Here is a 20,002-nt window from a genome sequence, read left to right as displayed (position 1 = left end):
CAGAGGCCAGCGTGTCTGAGCAGGGGTGGGGGGTGGCGGCTGCAGCCACAGTGTGATGGCACCCGAGCCCTTCCTGGAGGAGCCTGGGTCTGCCTTGCCCCCTCTGCTGATGCGGCCACCCTCATCAGAACCCCGTGGCCGGCCTTGGCTGTGGGGTGGTCTGGCGACCTTCGCGTAGCATGAAGAGCACACGATCCTGCTGTCTCCCTGCAAGACCTTTATCAGGCTGGCGGCCGAACTGAGCCCGCTTTTCTGTCTTGCAGCTCTTTGACCACATTGTCCACTGCATTTCCGACTTCTTGGACTACATGGGAATGAAGGGGGTGTCACTTCCTCTGGGGTTCACCTTCTCTTTCCCTTGTCAGCAGAACAACCTGGACGAGGTACGCTTTGGCTAGCTTCCCCCTCGGATTCTCCCTGCCCCTTAAATCAGGAGTGAACAGACATGTGGGGCCCACTTTGGTTTTCTGCTAGAGTCTCTAGGCCTACCAGCTGGAGCCAAGTGCAAAAGAGGGGCATGGGGGACAGAGCAACCCCCCACCGCCCGAACTTTATGTGCCTTCACTTTGATGCCTTGAATGTATGAGTAGAAATCTGCACCTGGGATTCTGACCACTCGGAGATTCTAGTGCAAATGTCTGACCAAAGGCAACCTCTTAACACATGCCCATTTTACAGATCAGGAATACTGAGGCTGAGAGAGGAGATGATTATTAGGGCTGTGCAATTGTATCGGACTGATACCTGGCATTATCAGAAGGATTTACAATAGGACAACTGGGAGACCTGATAGATGGAATTCCAACTAAAATTCCTGTTATCCTATTAGAACTCCTTCTGCTTCCAAGAGGAATGTTAGAACAAAAAAACCAGCCTGGAGCCAGCTTGGAGAGAGAGTCTCCCCAAGCCGGTGGCTGGGCTGGTTAAGGACTGCACTCTTGAAATCATGGAGGGGGCCAAAGAAAACACCCCAGGAAGCACTCACTGGGCCAGTGGGTGCTTCCTGGGGGTTTGTCTCCCCACACCATCCTGTGATCTCGGGTGTGCAGTCCTTTAAAAAACCAGCTCTGATCCGATTTATTTATTTATTACATTTATATCCCTCTTTTCCTCCAAGTAGCTCAGATCATGGTTATGTTTATCCTCACAACAACCCTACGAGGTAGGTTAGGCTGAGAGATACATGGCTGGCCCAGAGTCACCCAGTGAGTTTCATGGTCGAGTGGGGATTCGAACTCGGATCTTTCCGGTCCTAGTCCAACACTAACCACTACGATATGCTGGCTTTAATATTTGGAGAGACTTTCTTTCCAAGATAGCTCCAGGCTGGTTTTTATCGGGTCAATGTCGATAAAAATATCCAGGTCAATGCCGATAAAAATTCTCACCCGATATTGATAACAATAGTGTTGGGGAGGCCATATTGATTTATCGATTTATTTTGCAGATTATCTGATTGGCATTGAGCTGATATTTCTGGGGGTGCGCAGGCCTAATAATTAGCACAAGGTCCTCCATGGTTGAGGTCTTTTTTTTTAACTTGCTATTGTAGAACTATTAGGAGACCCTTGCTGCTCTGGTGCAAGTCATCCGGAGATCTGTTAATATATTGTGAATCTACCTTCTGCCCGTCCCTGCTTGAGATCGTTCCAGCACTTGCAAGCCAGAGTCCAAAAATATGTGTGATGTTTCAAGGGGGAAATGACCCCATGCTTAAGAAAAATCCTTCCTTTTAGCTTCATATTCAGTGGTATGTCAGCACATAGACCTGGAATCCTCCCATATTAACAATATGGCCCTGTGCAATTCATGGGTCCTCTTGAAATGACCTTGCTGGGGTCACAAATCTGTCTTGCCCATTTTCACTTGCATGTGTCTTGGATTTGTCTCATTCTTTCTTTTTCTCCCCGCCACCCAGGCAATTCTCCTGAAATGGACCAAAGGTTTCTCTGCTGAGGGCTGTGAAGGAGAAGACGTGGTGGGCATGCTGAAGGATGCCATTCAGAGGAGAGGGGTACGTTGACCCCCTTGGAGAGAGATGCCTGCTTCTCTTCAAACTCCCTAGTGAAAAGAAAATCCTTCTTTGCCATTTAAATAGATGCAAACCCCAAAATAGCTTTATAGGAATCTAAGGTGGCAGAACAACGGACTGAATGATCCACTGACAGCCATAGTCCTATCGCAACATTACAGCGCATATGCGCACAGCTGTCTGTACCTATGCACATGCTTTTGTGTGAATGGCTGTATGTGCGTTCATTTTCAAAGTGTATCTGGATCCAGGCCTCCTCAAATGCAGGGCACAGATGGGAAATGTACTACTTATGTGCACCGAATATGTGAATGCATATAATTTGTCTGTGTGTACACAAACTGTACCTGCATTGAGCATCATGTGGGAGTAGGGCTTATGAGAAGCCCACTCAGCTGCTGCAAAAGGGGGTACACTGTACCTGTCGTGGGGATGTGCTGACTAGCCCCTGCCCCTGTGCCACACCCTCCTTAGTTGTGCGCGCGTACACACACACACACACCCGCCAATGTTCTGGGGTGCTGTGGCTTTGGAATGACAGGCCTGCTCCCTGGTTGCCTTTTAGACTGGCATTCCAGACACACACACACACACACACACACACACACACACACACACACACACAGAGGGACCAGGTCTTAAAAATGCCATAAAAATAAAATTATCATGTTGTTGCTTTTTAGTGTTTGACATTTTGTTTCTTAGTCACTTTGGACTTCTGGGAAAGGTCAGAACTAAATCCTGAAAATAAAAACAAGACATGAGTAAATGATACGGTTGCTTGGTTGTGGTCAGGGGAATGAAGAGTCTCTGTGTGGAAAGCCCTGGGGGTTCCATCATCGAGGCAACTTCTGCAGATTGGCGTAGGCTGAGTTTAGTTCTGCAGACTTAATCCAGGTTTCCCAGGCTGCTTTTTTTGTCTCGCAAGGAGGCAGTTCTCCTCCCCCACCTGCTTCCTTCCCCAGGATTTGTGGAAAACATGAGCTCTTCGTAACTGACCTCTGATTTCTCCTTTGCAGGAGTTTGACCTGGATGTGGTAGCCGTGGTGAATGACACGGTGGGCACCATGATGACCTGTGGCTATGAAGACCCTCTTTGTGAAGTTGGACTCATTGTTGGTCAGTCTGGGCGTTGTTGTCGTTGAAATAATTCTTTCGTCCAGCATCTGGTACTTGAAAAGAACAGGTGGGGTGGGGTGGTCACTTGAGGGTGAAGCACCCACTTTTCCTGCAGGAAGCGCCAGGTTCTTGGTCCTGCCTGGACCTCCAAGTAGGGCTGGGAAAGGCTCTTCACTGCCTTGAAACCCTAACGGCTGCCCATCAGCATAGGCAGGAGTTAGATCACGCCTGCTCAACTTTGGCCCCCAGCTGTTTTTGGACTGCAGCTCCCAGAATCGCCAGCCACAGTGGCCCAAAGCCAGGGATTCTGGGAGTTGTAGGCCAACATCTGCAGGAGGGCCGAAGCTGAGCAGCCCTGAGTTAGATGGAGCAAGGATCTGACTCGGCTTCCTGATTCCTTTGATTCCTTGATGTCCTCAAACTGCATAATGAACGAAGCCAACTGGCATATATTTGCTTATTTTCTTCAATGCATTCTACTTCTGTGTATGTATTCTGCAATGTCTTTCTTATTAACTGCCCTATAATAAGCAATTATGGAGGCAAAGTAGTGGGGAGGAGTTATGGAGATGGTTGAAAGTCATAAGATCATAAGATGATCAGGATCAGGCCCAAAGCCTGTATCCTGTTTCCCACAGTGGCCCACCAGATGTCTCTGGGAAGCCCACAGGCAAGAGGTGAGGACAGGCCCTCTCTCCTGCTGCTGTTGCTCCCCTAAAACTGGGATTCAGAGGCATCTTGCCTCTGAAGCTGGAGGTGGCCTCGAGCCACCAGACTAGTAGCCATTGGTAGACCTGTCCTTTGCGAATTTGTTCAAGCCCCCTTTAAAGCCATCCAAGCTAGTGGCCATCACCACATCCCGTGGCAAAAAAATTCCACAGATAAATTATGCACTGTGTGGGAAAAGTAATTCCTCTTGTCGGTCCTAAATTTCCTGGCCTTCAGTTTCATGGGATGACCCCTGGTTCTAGTGGTGAGTAGCCTAGCCTCATAAGGAAGCTGCTCCAGGCCCCTGGTCATCTTGGTTGCCCTCTTCTGCACCTTTTCCAGTTCTACTGGAAGTACTGCTCAGCCTCATAGTTGTTGTTAATAGTTGTGGATATAAGAGGCTTGTCTTTGTTGGAGGCCTTCAGGAGAACCTAAAAGACCCATGTTCTTAGCCTGGCTTTTAATGATAATTAATTTTAATGTTATCTAGTCTTAGTTGTAATTTTAATCTGGTTCTAATTGGTTTTTAATTTTGATTATGTATTTTTTATTTTAACGTAAAACACCCCGAGCCATCTTTTGGAAGGGCCATATATAAATCAAATAAACAAACAAGCCACCCAAAACATTCTTCAAGAAATTTACACAGCACAAAGGATGAGGATGGTGGAGCAGAATGAGCAGAGGTCCCAGGCATGGATGCAGCAGGAGACGAGAGTGGAGAGATTCTTTCCTTCTGAAATGCGAAGTTGAAGCTTGCCTTGCACCCTTGGCATGAAACACAGCATGCTCTGTAGCTGCAGGGTCCTTTTCCTCCCCATGGCCCTTGAAAACTAGCAACGCTCTGTCGGTGGTTGATGCTCATCTGTTTTGCATCTCCAGGAACGGGCAGCAACGCCTGCTACATGGAGGAGATGAAGAATGTGGAGCTGGTGGAAGGGGACGAGGGGAGGATGTGTGTCAACATGGAATGGGGGGCCTTTGGCGACAGCGGCTGCTTGGATGACTTCCGGACGGAGTTTGATGATGCGGTGGATGAGAATTCCCTCAATCTCGGGAAACAAAGGTGGGTGGTGTTTTGGGAGAAAACTTGGTTTGCTTCTTTTTTGGTGTCCCCTCCTTGTTGAGCACACACAAACCTAACACCAAGGACTCCCTCTAGAGCAGAGATCCTCGAGATATGGTCAAACCACTCAATGGCCTTTGGGAGTTGGCTCTGCTGTGGCCTTGTCTTGAATGCTTGGTGCTCAGAAGATGACCTAAGGCTTCTCCCGTCCCCTTCCCTGTCTCAGGTTTGAGAAGATGATCAGCGGAATGTACTTGGGCGAGATTGTCCGGAATATCCTGATCGATTTCACCAAGAGGGGGCTGCTGTTCCGTGGGCGGATCTCAGAGCGGCTGAAGACGAGGGGGATCTTTGAGACCAAGTTCCTGTCTCACATTGAGAGGTGAGGTCTGCATTGGAAGTGCAGGGGGGGGGGAGCTGGTCTTGTGGCAGCAAGCATGACTTGTCCCCATGGCTAAGCAGGGTCTGCCCTGGTTGCATCTGAATGGGAGACTTGATGTGTGAGCACTGCAAGATATTCCCCTCAGGGGATGGAGCTGCTCTTTGAAGAACATCTGGGTTCCAAGTCCCCTCCCTGGCAGCTTCTCCAAGATAGGGCTGAGAGAGATCCCTGCCTGCAACCTTGGAGAAGCTGCTGCCAGTCTGTGAAGACAATGCTGAGCTAGATAGACCAATGGTCTGACTCAGTATATGGCAGTTTCCTATGTTCCTATGTTCCTAAGTGGGGGCTGGGGGCAGACATCTGCAGTTGACCAAAGCAGATGTTGGAACAACCAGCACCTTCGGGGAGTAGCAAAGGGGTGATGGCCCACACGGTCCATGTGGGAATGCAGCGGAGCTGTTCCAGAACTGCCCAGTCAGGCCTGTTGTGATGGGCTACCGAAGCCGGCCAGAACTGTGAGAAGGAGGACATGGAACCAGCACCTGATCCGTCCTGTTCAGGCCGCAGGACTTACCCACTGCACATACCAGGAAGGCTTCAAACTCTGCCCGCAGCTTGTGCACACTTAAACATACATTAGTAATGTCTTCATTTGTCTGCATTTTGGCAACTCTGCACATGGTTGGAGCCCTGAAAAACCCTGGTTCCCAATCACCTGGAGTGCTGTCTGCATGGATGTGCGTGTCCTTTGGCCAAGGCTAGTGCAGTAGTAGGGCTGTGTGAAGCTTTGGAGGCCCCGTCCAGGCCTGGCCCAAACTGAGCTGATCAGGTTGATTGGGGTCGGTCCCCGAAGTTTCACTTCCATCCCCTGCTGCCACCACTCCCGCACCCCACAGAGCTACTTGCTGGATTGGGCAGGCTGCAGAAACTACAGTTCCCAGGAGCCCCTGGGTCCTTCCCAGGGCTGCTGGAAGCCACCACCAAGCGCAAGATGAGCTTCCTCCAGCCTGTCTCTGGCCCCCTGCCCTGCCCAGTAAGTGCCTTCATGGGTCAAGGGAGGGACAGCAGGCTGGCAAAGCTTCAACCCAGAATGGAAGCAGCTGCATTGAATGGGACCAAGGCAAAGTGGGGACCCCCACCCCACACACAAGCCCTGAATCAAAGGAGAGCTGCTTGACGCAGTCCTCGTCTTCAGTGCTGTAGCAACCCATGCAGCTCTCCCTGACGAATGGCCAGCCTGCAGGCAGCGTGGAGGAGAGAGGAGCAACCTGAAGCAGAGGCAGCTGCCCCTCCTTTGTCCCCGCCCCCCATTCATTAGGAGAAGCCCCGGCCGCTTCATGTGCGTCTAGCTGTCCTTGCCAGCTTCTTGGCCACAAGGTGGCAGCACACTCCATGTCTTATGCCACTCTCCCCAATGGGCAGGTGAATCTCTTATCCTGGTGATCTCCCACAAACTAGATGTGGTTCTTCCACTTCCTCCTATATTCAGTCTTCTATTTTTATCATATCAGATCCTGGCACAGTCATAGTTAAGATGAGGCGTGTGTGCAGCTCCTGTGGCCATAAATTACTTCAAGCACTTCTCACGCCCAAGGATTGCCCTCTTCATGGAATCGCTCAGAGGCTGTTCTGTGGCGCCAATGGTGCTCAGACCTCTTGAGGCAGCCCAGTCCTGCAGGCCAAAAAACCACAAACTGGGAGGGGTGAAGTGGGTGCAGTGTCTTTCGCTGGACCCACCTAGGCCGGTGTTGGAATATGTCAATGTTGGGCTTTTTGCAGGACTCCTTATGAAGCAGAGTTCTGTGCAACCTCAGTGCTGAAATGCTGTACCGGGACTGCTCCGCTCTCACTCCTTCCTGCTGCCCTGAATAAGGGTACCTCAAAGCCTGCAGGCGGGTTGGCTAGTCAAAGGCTCCGGCCAGGGGCCATGTTCATTGTATCGGCACCATTAAGAGCGGAGTCTCTCCCGGTTCTGACGGGCGCGTCCTGTTTTCCACCCCTGCAGAGACAGCCTTGCCCTGCTCCAGGTCCGCTCCATCCTCCAGCACCTGGGCCTGGAAAGTACATGTGACGACAGCATTATCGTGAAAGAGGTGTGCACGGTGGTCGCCCGGCGGGCTGCCCAGCTTTGTGGAGCAGGGATGGCGGCTGTGGTGGACAAGATCCGGGAGAACCGTGGGCTGGACTTCCTCAAGGTCACCGTTGGCGTGGATGGGACCCTCTACAAACTCCATCCTCAGTAAGTCCCTTCCCCTGGCCGGGAGCTCGCGTCGCCCATAGGGGGCTTGATGGCGACAGGGCTGCTTCTGCACAGGGTTGGAGGGAACAGGGGAAACCTATCCAGGCCGTTCCCGACATCATAATCGGGGCAGGACGAGTGTCCTACCCTCGTGTGGGAGCTCTGCGCCCTCCCATGTTGTGGCCCTGTGCGAGGCGGGGAAGCAGGGTTGGAAGGGGAGGAAGTGGTTGTCTGGGAGAGAGGAGCTGGGTCAGGAGGCGCTCTTGACCCAGCACTGAGGCAGGAGGACACAAGAACGGCCCTGCTGGGTCAGGCCCAAAGAGAGGCCCATCTCGTCCAGCATCCTCAGGGAGAGGATGGAAAAGTCCTCCAGCCAGGCTCCTTTCTCCCAGGCGGCCACTCCCTCCTCCTCCTCCTCCTCCTCCTCCTCCAACCTTGCTGTTTTCCTCACACCCTATCACAGAGCAGGAGTGCGCACAGCACAGCAACTGCGTGAGGGCCCTCCCCTAATTGCAGTCATGTGAACTGCCTTATCTTCGTCTTTTGGTTCTGACTCTGCAACTCTGAGCTGCTTCGCTGAGGGTGACCCAGGGCTGGGTGTCCTTCAGGGAGGGGCCCACGTTTCGTGGTGCACAGAAGGTCCCAGGTTCAATCTCCCATTCCGGGATTTCAGGGAGCAGCTATTGGGAGAGGCCACCCGCCAGAACAGAGGATGCTGGGCTGGACAGGCTGAAGGTACGATAGCTTCGTATCTGCACATACCTCTGCAAATTGGGAGCCCCCTAAGAATTTGCAGATTCTACCACAACCTAGCTTTTATGCCACAAGCCTCTCTCTGCTGGCCACGAGGACTGTAGCCAGACCTCATTCATTCATTCAATTTCTATACTGCCCTTCCAAAAAATGGCTCAGGGCAGTTTTACATAGAGAAATAACAAATAAATAAGATGGCTCCCTGTCCCCAAAGGGCTCACAATCTAAAAAGAAACATAAGATAGACACCAGCAACAGTCACTGGAAGTACTGTGCTGGGGGTGGATCGGGCCAGTTACTCTCCCCCTGCTAAATAAAGAGAATCATCACGTTAAAAAGGTGCCTCTTTGCCCACTTAGCAGGGGATGGGAGCTTCTGGATGGGAGCTGCTCAGTCTCCTTGCAACTTTTGAGATTTCAACAGCCACACATTTTCAACTGTACCTGCACAGCCATAAGGACTGGAAATGTGTTTGGGGGAAAGTCTGACATCTTCAGGATGTTGAATTCTGCACCAAAAAATACCAGCTCCTGTGCTTGTGCCAGGTGGTTGTGGGATACACACAGCGATGCGGGGGGTCTCAAACTTGGGTACCCACATGTTGTTGGACTACAACTCCCATCATCCCCAGCCAAAAACAGCCGGGGGGGATCATAAGAACATAACAGCCCTACTGGATCAGGCCCAAGGCCCATCTAGTCCAGCACCCTGTTTCCCGCAGTCAAGGGGTGAGGGATTTTCCACTCTCCTGCTGTTGCTCCCCTGCAGCTGGTGTTGGGAGGCATCTTGCCTCGGAGGCTGGAGGTGGCCCACAGCCACCAGCCTGGTAGCCATTGATAGACCTGTCCTCCACTAATCTGTCTAAGCCCTTTTAAAGCCATCCAGGCTGGTGGTTCTAGAACTGCAAGAGAGGAAGAACAAAATTCTCCCTATCCACACTCTCCGCACCGTGCATAATTTTATGGACTCTTAATCATGACTCTGTCAAGTGATAAGGAGCTTAAGAGCCTTTGGATGGATAGGGCAGTATAGAAATGTAATGAATAAATAATAAACACAATGCAGAAGAGGCTACATGTGAGCACTGCCAGAGATTCCCCTGGAGGGATGGGGCCGCTCTGGGAAGAGCCCCTGCCGGCTTGCATGCAGGAGGTCCCAAGTTCCCTCCCTGGCGGCATCTCCAGATAGAGCTGAGAGAGACTCCAGCCTGCCAGTCAGTGTAGACAATACTGAGCTAGATGGGCCACGGATCTGACTTGGTATGAAGCAGCTGCCTGTGTTCGTCCCAAGAACACAGAGAGGGCTCCGAGGGGAACTAGGCACCGAACAATCAGCCATGAAACAGAGCCCCCCCCCCCGCCCCCCTGGACTCATCCGTCTCCCTCTCTGTCTCCAGCTTCTCCACCGTCATGCATCAAACGGTTAAGGAACTGTCACCAAACTGCGAGGTGCGCTTCCTCCAGTCAGAAGATGGCAGTGGCAAGGGGGCGGCGCTGATCACCGCTGTGGCGTGTCGGATACGGGAGGCGGGCCAGCACTAGGCAGCTGGGCCTGGAGAGCTGGGCTCCCCAAGGCCTGGCCGCGGCTGTTCCTCACTCCTCCTCCTCCTCCGTCTCCTCCTCGCCACAGGCTGAATCCTCGCTTTACAGTTTCTCCGACGATACCGCTCCTGTGAGACCCTCAGCGCCGCATCTCCTGTTATCAAAATTCTCTCTCTCTCTCCCCTGCATGCCATACGAGTACATATCGCGTAAGCGTGAAGTGGTGTGTTGCGTGTCTCCCTCCCTCTCAAAGCTGGTCTCTCTTACTCGGCGTTGGTGTCAGATGTGAACTGCCCCCGTCCCCACCCGCCTTTTCCACAGAAATGGCCGGCCGTTGGGACACTTGTTCTCACTTGACACACGATGGTACCAGTTGCTGATCCAACTTTGGGTGTCAGCCTGGGCGCCAAAAATGGAAAGGAAAGAAGCCAAGCGCCTTTAAAGGCTGGGCTGAAGGAGAAAGTGGTGGTTATTTCCTTTTGGAAGAGCCGCTGGGTGCTGTGCCCCTTTCAAGCCTAGAACGTTATCCATGTGGGGAGGGTGGAATGCACTCTCCGTAAAAAGCACCTTTCAGAAGATTGAGTGGAAGCTGCTTGGTTGGTTTGAACGGCCATGCACGTGCCTGGAAATCTTGGGGGGCTCAGGGTGTCTAGGCCTGTCTTCCAGCTTCTCCTTTGCCTTTAGATGTCAGTGCAGCTCACAGCTCTGTTGCCATATGGATGAGTGCATCTGTCTGTCGGTCTGGTGGCTGTTACTCCCCCTGCTTTCTGCTGCTCATGTATATAGATCAGCCGCCAGCAGACAGAATACCCTTGCCCCTTTCCCCAGAAGTCTGCAGAGCACTGTCTTTATTGTGATGTGGGAGGGATAAGTTATTTTTTTTTGTCTGTGGGATAGCACCTTCACCTTTGTACCTCACACCTGGCTGTGTGTCTCTGTATATGGTCTTGGAAAGAAAAAAGGGACTCTGTGCATAAGTGTTAATATTTTTGTTCAGGTTAAGAAAAGTGGTTTAAAAAAAAAAAAAACACATGGCAAATGATATCTTGGGGGCGGGGTGGTGGTGGGCAAGTTCAGAAGGAAACAATTTAGGACTGAAATTTCCAAGAAGAAATATTCAAGTTGGTCATTCCAGGACAAAGTGGAAGAAACGGACCATGGAAAAGCTGAGTGTCAGCAGAAAGTGACGCCTGGCTAATTCCGGGGTTCTCAAACTTGTTCCCCAGCTGTTGTGGAACTACGATTCCCATCATCCCCAGTCACAATAGCCGAAGCCCAACAACATTTGGAGACCCATGTTTTTTGAGAACCTCTGCCCTGATGTTTCATACCAGGGTGGCCAACTGGAGCTTCTCTAACTGCTGTTGGACCACAACTCCAACCATCCTCAGCTGCAGTTGTGGCTGGGGATTATGGGAACTGTAGTCTGAGCAACAGCTGCAGAGCCTCAGCTTGGCCATCCTGGGTGTATTACATGAGCTTGTCTGAGCACGGTGAAGTTCTGAATCTAGTTTCCACCCCAGAAGGAAGGCTTTTAGTATGACTATTCTTTCCCCTCTCCCAAATCTAACATTTGGCCATGTTTATTTCCTATTCATGTCAACTTGCATTTTAATTTATCACTTCCTCAAGATCGAGGTTTGGGCTTACATAAGAACAGTCCTGCTGGATCACTCCCAAGGAGGCCCATCTAGTCCAGCATCCTGTTTCACACAGTGGCCCACCAGATGCTGCTGGAAGCCACAGGCAGGAGCTGAAAGGGGCATGCCCTCCCTCCTGCTGTTACTCCCCTGCAACTGGGACTCAGAGGCAACCTGCCTTTGAGGCTGGAGGTGGCCTTTAGCTCTCTGACTAGTAGCCGTCAATAGACCTCTCCTCCATGAAGTTATCCAAACCCCCCCTCTTAAAACCATCCAGGTCGTTGGCTGTCACCACATCTCATGGCAGAGAATTCCACAAGTTGATTATGATTATGGTTGTCTTCCCAGCCTCGATCCTACAACCATGGACAATCCTGATCTTTAAGCATACACAGAGTTCCATGGTGACTTAAATTTGGCCAGCATTTTGTTGCAGCATCGAGACCTTCAGAGGTGAATGAGGACTGTTGTGTAGCTATTTATCGTATGTGCTCCAAACTTCATTGTGAACTAATTCTGAAATCTTCCTCAAACGGCATCTTCAAAAACCACCACTAAGCCATTCTGTGAGGTCCAACTTCTTGCCAATTGATTTGGTAACTACTGCAAAGAGGAAGTTGATCAGAATGGAAGCTTCCTACTATGGGAGAAATCCTTGTGGCTCCTTAATTTCCAACCAGCAAAACTGTACTTAATCTAAAGAACAAATATTTTTGGAATCTGTTTGATACAAGTTGTGATGTAACTGTGATGTATGTGCACAAGAAATCCTTGTTGAGGCTGCTGGTTTGAAGAGAAAAAAAAATTTCCTCTATTTTTTTATATCTGTATCTATATATTTATATAGCTTGGGATAACTGAAATACCCAAAGAACCTCTCTGGTAGTGAGGTGCAGATTCAGATTGAAAGCACAGTACATTTTTTTTCCTCATTTTTTTTTAAAATACTTGCATATTTTTTAAAAGCTTAAAAGTTGCAATAAGATGAATTCTGAAATCAAGAGTAGAAAAAGTGAACTGTGAGTCTGTTAGAAAAACAGGGTTGAATTTAAATCTATTTAAACATATGTAAGATTTGACTCATGCAATACCAAACAGTTTTACTGGAAGTAATAGTCTGTCTGCTGAAGTGATTGAAAGAAAGGATCTATTCTCATGGGAAGTTAATGACAGTGTCCGTTTTAAAAACTTGAATATAATGGATTGCCAGACTGTACCTCCTTGTGAAATGTATTGTATCTCACCAGTAGTGAACTTCTAATGAATAGCAAACTTTATTTTTATAGCAATTGTTAATTAAAAGGGAAACAGAGTAGTAATAAAGTATGTTTTGTGTGTGATGATTTGGATCCAGACTCTTTTCAGCGATGGAAGAACTCCATTTAAGAACATGCGTCCTGCTAGATTAGACCAATGCAGATCCATCTAACCCAGTATTCTGCTCCAAAGTGGCCAGGCTCGGGGGGGGGGGGGGGGCTTGAAGGTGATGGCTTCCCCCTGTCTGACCTTGGGATCTGCTGCTCCAAGAGACAGCTTCTTCACATTGGAGCCACAAGTCTGGGGGTGATGGGAATTGTAGTTCAACAGCTAGGGCGCTAAGATTACTTTTTGCTTCTCTACAGTGACTTAGAAGCCTTGGGGGCTTGTGGAGTGAATCTATCACACAAGGGCCTCTATGCACACCCCACTTAATGGTGTATCAGACCAGCGTAACTCACAGGGTGCCAGTTTCCTATGTAAAGAGCTATACTCTTTGGAAGGACATTTCTTAATCCCTTCTGTGTCCAAGCTGGAAATGTCTTTCTGTAATTTTCTAAAACTATATCTCCGAACTGTTGATCCGGACAGCTATACTGGGTGCACTTTTGAAAGATGAAAAGAGCCAGTTTGTGAATGGTGAACAATGTGTTCATCACAGGATGACCCACAACAGGAGGTGTGGAGTGACCCCGCTCTCTGCTCTGCATCTCCTGCGTGCGGCCGGGCCTCCAGGAGTGTGTCTTCTCTTCTCTGCTTCCTCATGAAGTGGTGGCAAAAGGGGCTGGGTGTGTGGAAGACTCACTCTTCCTTCAGTCCTTGAACAGCTCTCCTTTCACTCTCCCTCTTGAAAGGACTTGGGGCAGGGCAGACACCCCACCCCACCACCACCACCGCAGGGCTGGACTGGCAATGCTAAGGCAAGATCTGGGCCAGTTTTAGGACACCCCTGCCAAAAAATCCCTCCCATGGGGTTGAATTCTGAACAACATGTGTCATGTGTGAACAGCCCTCTCTTGTGTGTGTGGATAAATGCCTTTCCCCCTCATCCTGTGGAATCCTGGAGTTGGGGTGGGTGGGGGAGAGAAGCATCTTAAACAGGGGCATAGCTATAAGTGAGTGAAAGGGTTCAAAGAACACGGGCCACCAGCTCCTGAGGGCCCTCCAACTCCACCCCTCCCTATTTTCTTCATTATCTCACTCTGGGTGGCCACCAGAGAGAGGGATGAACAAGGGGCCCCTCTCCCCTAGCTACGCCCCGATCTTAAAGTACCTCTGACAGGCGAAGGCAGGAGCTTTCAGTGGCCAAGGACCAGTTGGTCAGATGTATCAAGTGGTATCTTCCACTGGCTACTTCAAGGGCCTTGTTGTGGTTGCTGCAGCAGGCTAGGGTGGTGACCCCTTGGAAAAGTCCATACCAAGAGGCTTTAACCTGTCTTCATTGTATTAGCCACCACTTGGGCTTTGTGTGTGTCTTGCAGGAAGATCACTTCTGAGGGAACACAGATCTGATCTCTTCTTTGTTCCTGATAAAGATGAACCAGGTTTCCGTTAGAATTGGGGTCCTAGGTTTCCCTATCCGGGGAGACTTTCCCCATCAGTGCCATGTGGGTCAAAACAAGAAGTCTCCATAGTACTGACTGGGATTCTTCCTTGTTTTTGGAAGCCAAAGTTTAAACTCTTAACAAAACTGACTGGTATAGATTTCAGATTGTGTGTTGCACTACTTGTTTCTAGCAATTTTGCTGCAGTATATAATATTCACCTTCACACCTATATATAGAAATCCTTATTTTTGTACTCTTCATACCACTTTTTTCTCCATGTGGGTTGTAGTTTGTTTTCCTTGGGCACCATAATGAGTATTCCTAAACTAGACTCAAATCCCCCAAGTCACACATTTTGGCTTCTGGTCTCTCTTATCTCAGCACTTCTGTTGGGACTGCAGCCCACCAAAGATGTCAGGGGTATCTCCCAAAGGGGGTAGAAAAGACACCAAAAAGAATGACCCAATGATGATACACCCGGGGGTGGGGTTGAGGAACATAACACCCTGGCTATTTTGTGCAGGTCTGCCACAGGGTAACAACATCATGCTAGTTTTCCAAAACAAGGGTGTAGTGTTCCCTCTAACAGGGATTCCCAGATGTTGTTGACTACAACCCATCATCCCCAGCTGTGATGGCCTTTAGCTACAGAAGTAATGAGAATATAGGAGCGTCCTTTAGACGGGGGGGGGGGGACGGGGGGGAGACGAATTCATTTCACAAAGTGATGCTCTGCTTGTTTGTTTATTCCTGGATATCTATTCTGCCTTTCCACTCCAAAAGCATGCAAGGGGGCTCACACCAGAGCTTTCAAAGCAATGCATTGCAATGGTAAAATGTCCTGCCCAGAGGTGCTCCCTCCATACATGCCCCAGGCAGAGGAGAAACCACTCCTGTGGGCCATGCGCCCTCCTACCAGCTGCACACTCTGGGGCAGGATCATCTCCATCTCCATCTGCTACACTTTTCTTTTTTAAGGGAGAGTCTGGGAATGCAAAACGGGTGCTGTGCTTCAAGCTGTGGCAGGGAAGCCAGCTGCCAGGGACTGTGGGCTGAATTTCATTCTGATCCAGGACAAAAGCTCCCCCTACCCGGGTCCCCAGGTGGTGTTGGACTACAACTCCCATCATCCCCAGCCGCCATAGCCTTCCACTACATGCAGATGCCCGTATTCCCGGGAGGTAAACAAAACCCCTCAACTAATCTCCGCTCCAAAGCAGAGGAGTAAGGACTCAGCTAGGCAGCAGGTGGCACTGTTGAGCTTCTGGTGAACATCCTCCATGCATCCACACTCTCTTTCCCCAGTTCTGCTCTAGGCACGGAGGTGATCTGAGCTGACACCCCTTTTAAGACATCCTGGAGATTTTTGGAGAGGGCAGCAAGGGGCCCCCAGGAGGGCAGAACGGTAAACGCAGAGGCTGCCCAAAATTACACTTCCTGGAGAAAAGCTGTTGGGTGTGCTGCCATTTTCACCCTGCATGGGTTAGGGTAGCGGTTCGCTTTAGATAGCAAAAAAGACCCACCCAAGTACATTCCGGCCAGGCTGCGGCAGGGATGGTTTTTGCTAAAGGAACTGTTTGGTGCAGTCCTCTTCATGGCCAGCTGATGATTTCTTTCAAAAAAGTTAGTGGGGTTTGCACAAGAGAACATCAGACCTAAAACAGATGGTCAAAAGATTAGAGCTTTAGTTCCAGTTTCAACTCAACAGTACGAGAGCTCTGGCTGGCTACTGTAATGAACATTAGCTTTCCATTAATTGATGGAAATTAATTAATTGCTGGTTGCGCCATCGATTCGGTATTGACTCCAGGCAACCACAGAGCCCTGTGGTTTTCTTTGGTAGAATACAGGAGGGGTTCACCATTGCCATCTCCCGCGCAGTGTGAGATGATGCCTTTCAGCATCTTCCTATAATTACCAGAAGACAAAGGTCTTAATGTTCATCAGGAAATCCACTGTGCATAAATGGCAAATTAATGGGGTTAGTGTAGCACAGACAATGCAATATAAATACTTGGGGGGGGGTCATCTTCCAGGTGACAGGTACAGTGAAGGAAATAAGTATTTGATCCCCTGCTGATTTTGTCCGTTTGCCCTCTGACACAGAAATGACCAAGCTGTAATTGGAATGGTAGGTTTATTGTAGCTGTGAGAGACAGAATAACAATGAACAAACCCTCAAAAGCCCAGTGCCCAAAAGTCAGCGATGGATTTGCATTGTAGTGAGGGAAATAAGTATTCGCTCCCTTCACAAAAGATGTCTTAGTACTTGGTGGCAAAACCCTTGTTGGCAATCACAGAGGTCAGACGTTTCTTGTAGTTGGCCACCAGGTTTGCACACAACCCAGGAGGGATGTTGTCCCACTCCTCTTTGCAGATCCTCTCCAAGTCAGAAAGGTTTCGAGGCTGATGTTTGGCAACCCGAACCTTCAGCTCCCTCCACAGATTTTCTATGGGATGAAGGTCTGGAGACTGGCTGGGCCACTCCAGGACCTTCATGTGCTTCTTCTTGAGCCACTCCTTTGTTGCCTTGGCTGTGTGTTTTGGGTCATTGTCATGCTGGAATACCCATCCACGACCCACTCTCAATGCCCTGGCTGAGGGAAGGAGGTGCTCACCCAAGATCTGACGGTACATGGTCCCGTCCATCGTCCCTTCGATGCGGTGAAGGTGTCCTGTCCCCTTAGCAGAAAAACACCCCCAAAGCATAATGTGTCCACCTCCATGTTTGACGGTGGGGATGGTGTTCTTGGGCTCATAGGCAGCATTCCTCCTCCTCCACACACGGCGAGTTGAGTTGATGCCAAAGAGCTCGATTTTGGTCTCATCTGACCACAACACTTTCGCCCAGTTCTCCTCTGGATCATTCAGATGTGCATTGGCAAACTGCAGACGGGCCTGTACATGTGCTGCCTTGAGCAGGGGGACCTTGCGGGCACTGCAAGATTTCAGTCCTTCACAGCGTAGTGTGTTACCAATTGTTTTCTTGGTGACTATGGTTCCAGATGCCCTGAGATCATTGACAAGTTCCCCCTGTGTAGTTCTGGGCTGCTTTGTCACCGTTCTCATGATCATTGCAACTCCACGAGGAGAGATCTTGCATGGAGCCCCAGACCGAGGGAGATTGACAGTTATTTTGTGTTTCTTCCATTTGTGAGTTATCGTGCCAACTGTAGTCACCTTCTCACCAAGCTGCTTGGCGATAGTCTTGTAGCCCAGTCCAGCCTTGTGCAGGTCTACAACCTTGTCCCTTCGACAATGTCCCTTGTCCCTTCGACATCCTTCGACAGCTCTTTGGTCTTGGGCATGGTGGTGAGTTTGGAAGCTGAGTGATTGCTTGCTTCTATGGACAGGTGTCTTTTATACAGGTACTGTAACAAGCTGGGATTAGGAGCACTCCCTTACAGAGGGTGTTCCTCATCTCAGCTCGTTACCTGCATATAGTGAAAAGACACCTGGGAGCCTGAAATCTTGCTGGTTGATAGGGGATCGAATACTTATTTCCCTCACTACAATGCAAATCCATTGCTGACTTTTGGGCACTGGGCTTTTGAGGGTTTGTTTGTTGTTATTCTGTCTCTCACAGCTACAATAAACCTACCATTCCAATTACAGCCTGGTCATTTCTGTGTCAGAGGGCAAACGGACAAAATCAGCAGGGGATCAAATACTTATTTCCCTCACTGTAGCTGGAAAAAGCAAACCAACTCCATTGTAACAAATGCAGAGAGATCAACTACTGCAATTTTGAGATTTTTCTTCTCCTCAGGGGGTAGATGTGTTCAGCTGCCATTAAGGTCTTTCAAACTAAGGTAATTCCACAGCTCCTTTAGGGCTCCCAGATCTGTATATATGGCAGGGGCAGAGCCACCATTGGGTGCACGGCCCCATTTGGGAGGGAGACCATGACCCCAGCGTCTGACATCAGCTGCCCCATCGCCGGCAGCCCCATGGCCCCACCCCCACATCTGACACCAGATGCAAGGGCCAGCTAGCCATGCCCCCACATCTGTCATCTGATGCGGGGGCGTGGTCTTCCTCCCAAACAGGGCTGTGTGGCCCCTTTTGGAGAGGAGACTGGCCTGTGCTGCATTGGGAGAGAGCTCCTGGTCTCGCTGCCAATGCAGCGTGGGCCGATCTCTCTCCTAAACGGGGCTGCACAGTTTCTCTCTCCTAAACGGGGGCCGATCTCTCTCCTAAACGGGGCTGCACAGATCAGCCCCGCTGCGTTGGCAGCGAGACCAGGAGCGGCTCTCCTTTCCTTTAAGGCAGGGAGAGTCACTCCAGCCGCACTGCCAAAGCAGCATGGACCGATTTCAGCTCCAAATGGGGCCGTGTGGCCCCATTTGGGACCAAAATTATGTCCACCGCATCTGACGTCAGACACGAGGGGAGTGTCTGGGTCCGTGCTCGTGGCCCCTGATTTGAACTCGTTCGCCCAATGGTGGCTCGGCCCTTGAGCTGTTAAAACTTTACAAAACCTAGCCAAATATCTGTATAACCTGACAAACCCAATGCATAGAAGAGCCCTGACATTCTCTTGGCTGGATGCGCTGCCCTCTGCGGTAATGGGCAGTCCTGGTTCAGGAGAGTCCCCTATCTAGAGAGATTGTGCCCCTGTGGGGCTGGGGAGGTTGAGGCAGTTGGCCATGCGCTCCTTTACTGCTCTGTTTATTGCAATCTGTGTTTTAGATATATTACCCCTTTTGTTTTAAGATATCCAATTAACTCCGAGTTATACATAAATTTACTTCTTTCTGACATTCACTCTGATGTTGTGCAGCAGGTAGCCAGATTTTGCATGGTTGCAATTAAGATCCACACATGATATGTTAGAAACAATTAATTTAGGTTTTTAGGTTATCTCATCTTTTCTTATTTTACTCTTATGTAATAGCTTCTATATATGAGCCATTTTGGAAGAGTGGTATAAAAACCAAACCAAATCAAATCAATCAGTAAATGTATTCTCTGGGCTCAAATGTCTGGGCTCAACTATCTAGGTTCAAACTACCATACTTCAGACACATGACCCCTCGAGAAGTCCATAATGCTGGGAGAGGTTGAAGGAAAGAGAAGAAGAGGACAACCAGCAGCCAGGTGGATGGACTTGATGGCGACAGCAATGAATGCACCACTGAGAGACCTTAAAGGCCAAGTTGAAGACAGACCATCCTGGAGAGACTCTATCAATGTGGTAGAGGGCTATCATTCACTCATTACACATCAGAGTAAAAAACCAGTACGCTTCTTAGGCTGGTTTATGTTTATGTCAATTTCTGTTGAGATTTAGCCATCTGCTTCCTAATAAAGTGAACCCTGGAGCAAAATTGTTCAACTTTAAAAGTGATGTCAGTATTATAATCTGAGAGAAGAAGGAAGGTGCAAAATCTGTCTGATCTACCTGGAAATCTGATTAAAATTGATGCTATTAAAAAGCGACAAATGTCTCTATAGAACTGTCAGTATAACAAGACATGATCCACAGTTCCAACCACTCCCAATTGGCAAGGACAGATCTGTTCTGCACGTGGTATTCGAAGTTATCTCCCTTCCAATAGGGCCGATGGTAATACATTAAAGGGAGCTAAAGTAAAAGCTCTCTGGTAATTTCCTGTGACAAGACCATGGAGGTATTTTGCTGGAGAGATATCTTGACTATAATTTCTAACCTCTGGGCAGCTACTGTCCCTCTGTCTGAAGGTCCTGGATATGTTG

The 20,002-nt window shown here is 49.6% G+C and overlaps 1 protein-coding gene across 3 annotated transcripts in view; it reads left to right on the top strand.

The window, feature by feature from the left end:
* LOC128333941 (hexokinase-2) overlaps positions 1 to 12,820 on the top strand; it is a 61,037-nt gene extending 48,217 nt beyond the window's left edge. For all 3 annotated transcript variants that reach the window (XM_053270056.1, XM_053270055.1, XM_053270059.1), the window contains exons 12-18: positions 264 to 383; positions 1,919 to 2,014; positions 3,052 to 3,151; positions 4,742 to 4,925; positions 5,152 to 5,307; positions 7,313 to 7,546; positions 9,696 to 12,820. In XM_053270056.1, the coding sequence (XP_053126031.1) occupies positions 264 to 383; positions 1,919 to 2,014; positions 3,052 to 3,151; positions 4,742 to 4,925; positions 5,152 to 5,307; positions 7,313 to 7,546; positions 9,696 to 9,840 (1,035 nt within the window). In that variant the 3' untranslated portion in view covers positions 9,841 to 12,820. The remainder of the gene's footprint in view (positions 1 to 263; positions 384 to 1,918; positions 2,015 to 3,051; positions 3,152 to 4,741; positions 4,926 to 5,151; positions 5,308 to 7,312; positions 7,547 to 9,695) is intronic.
* Positions 12,821 to 20,002: the final 7,182 nt, after the last annotated feature.

Source organism: Hemicordylus capensis, chromosome 8, assembly GCF_027244095.1.
Source record: "Hemicordylus capensis ecotype Gifberg chromosome 8, rHemCap1.1.pri, whole genome shotgun sequence".
Lineage (NCBI taxonomy): Eukaryota > Metazoa > Chordata > Lepidosauria > Squamata > Cordylidae > Hemicordylus > Hemicordylus capensis.
This window is presented reverse-complemented; position numbering and strand designations above follow the sequence as displayed.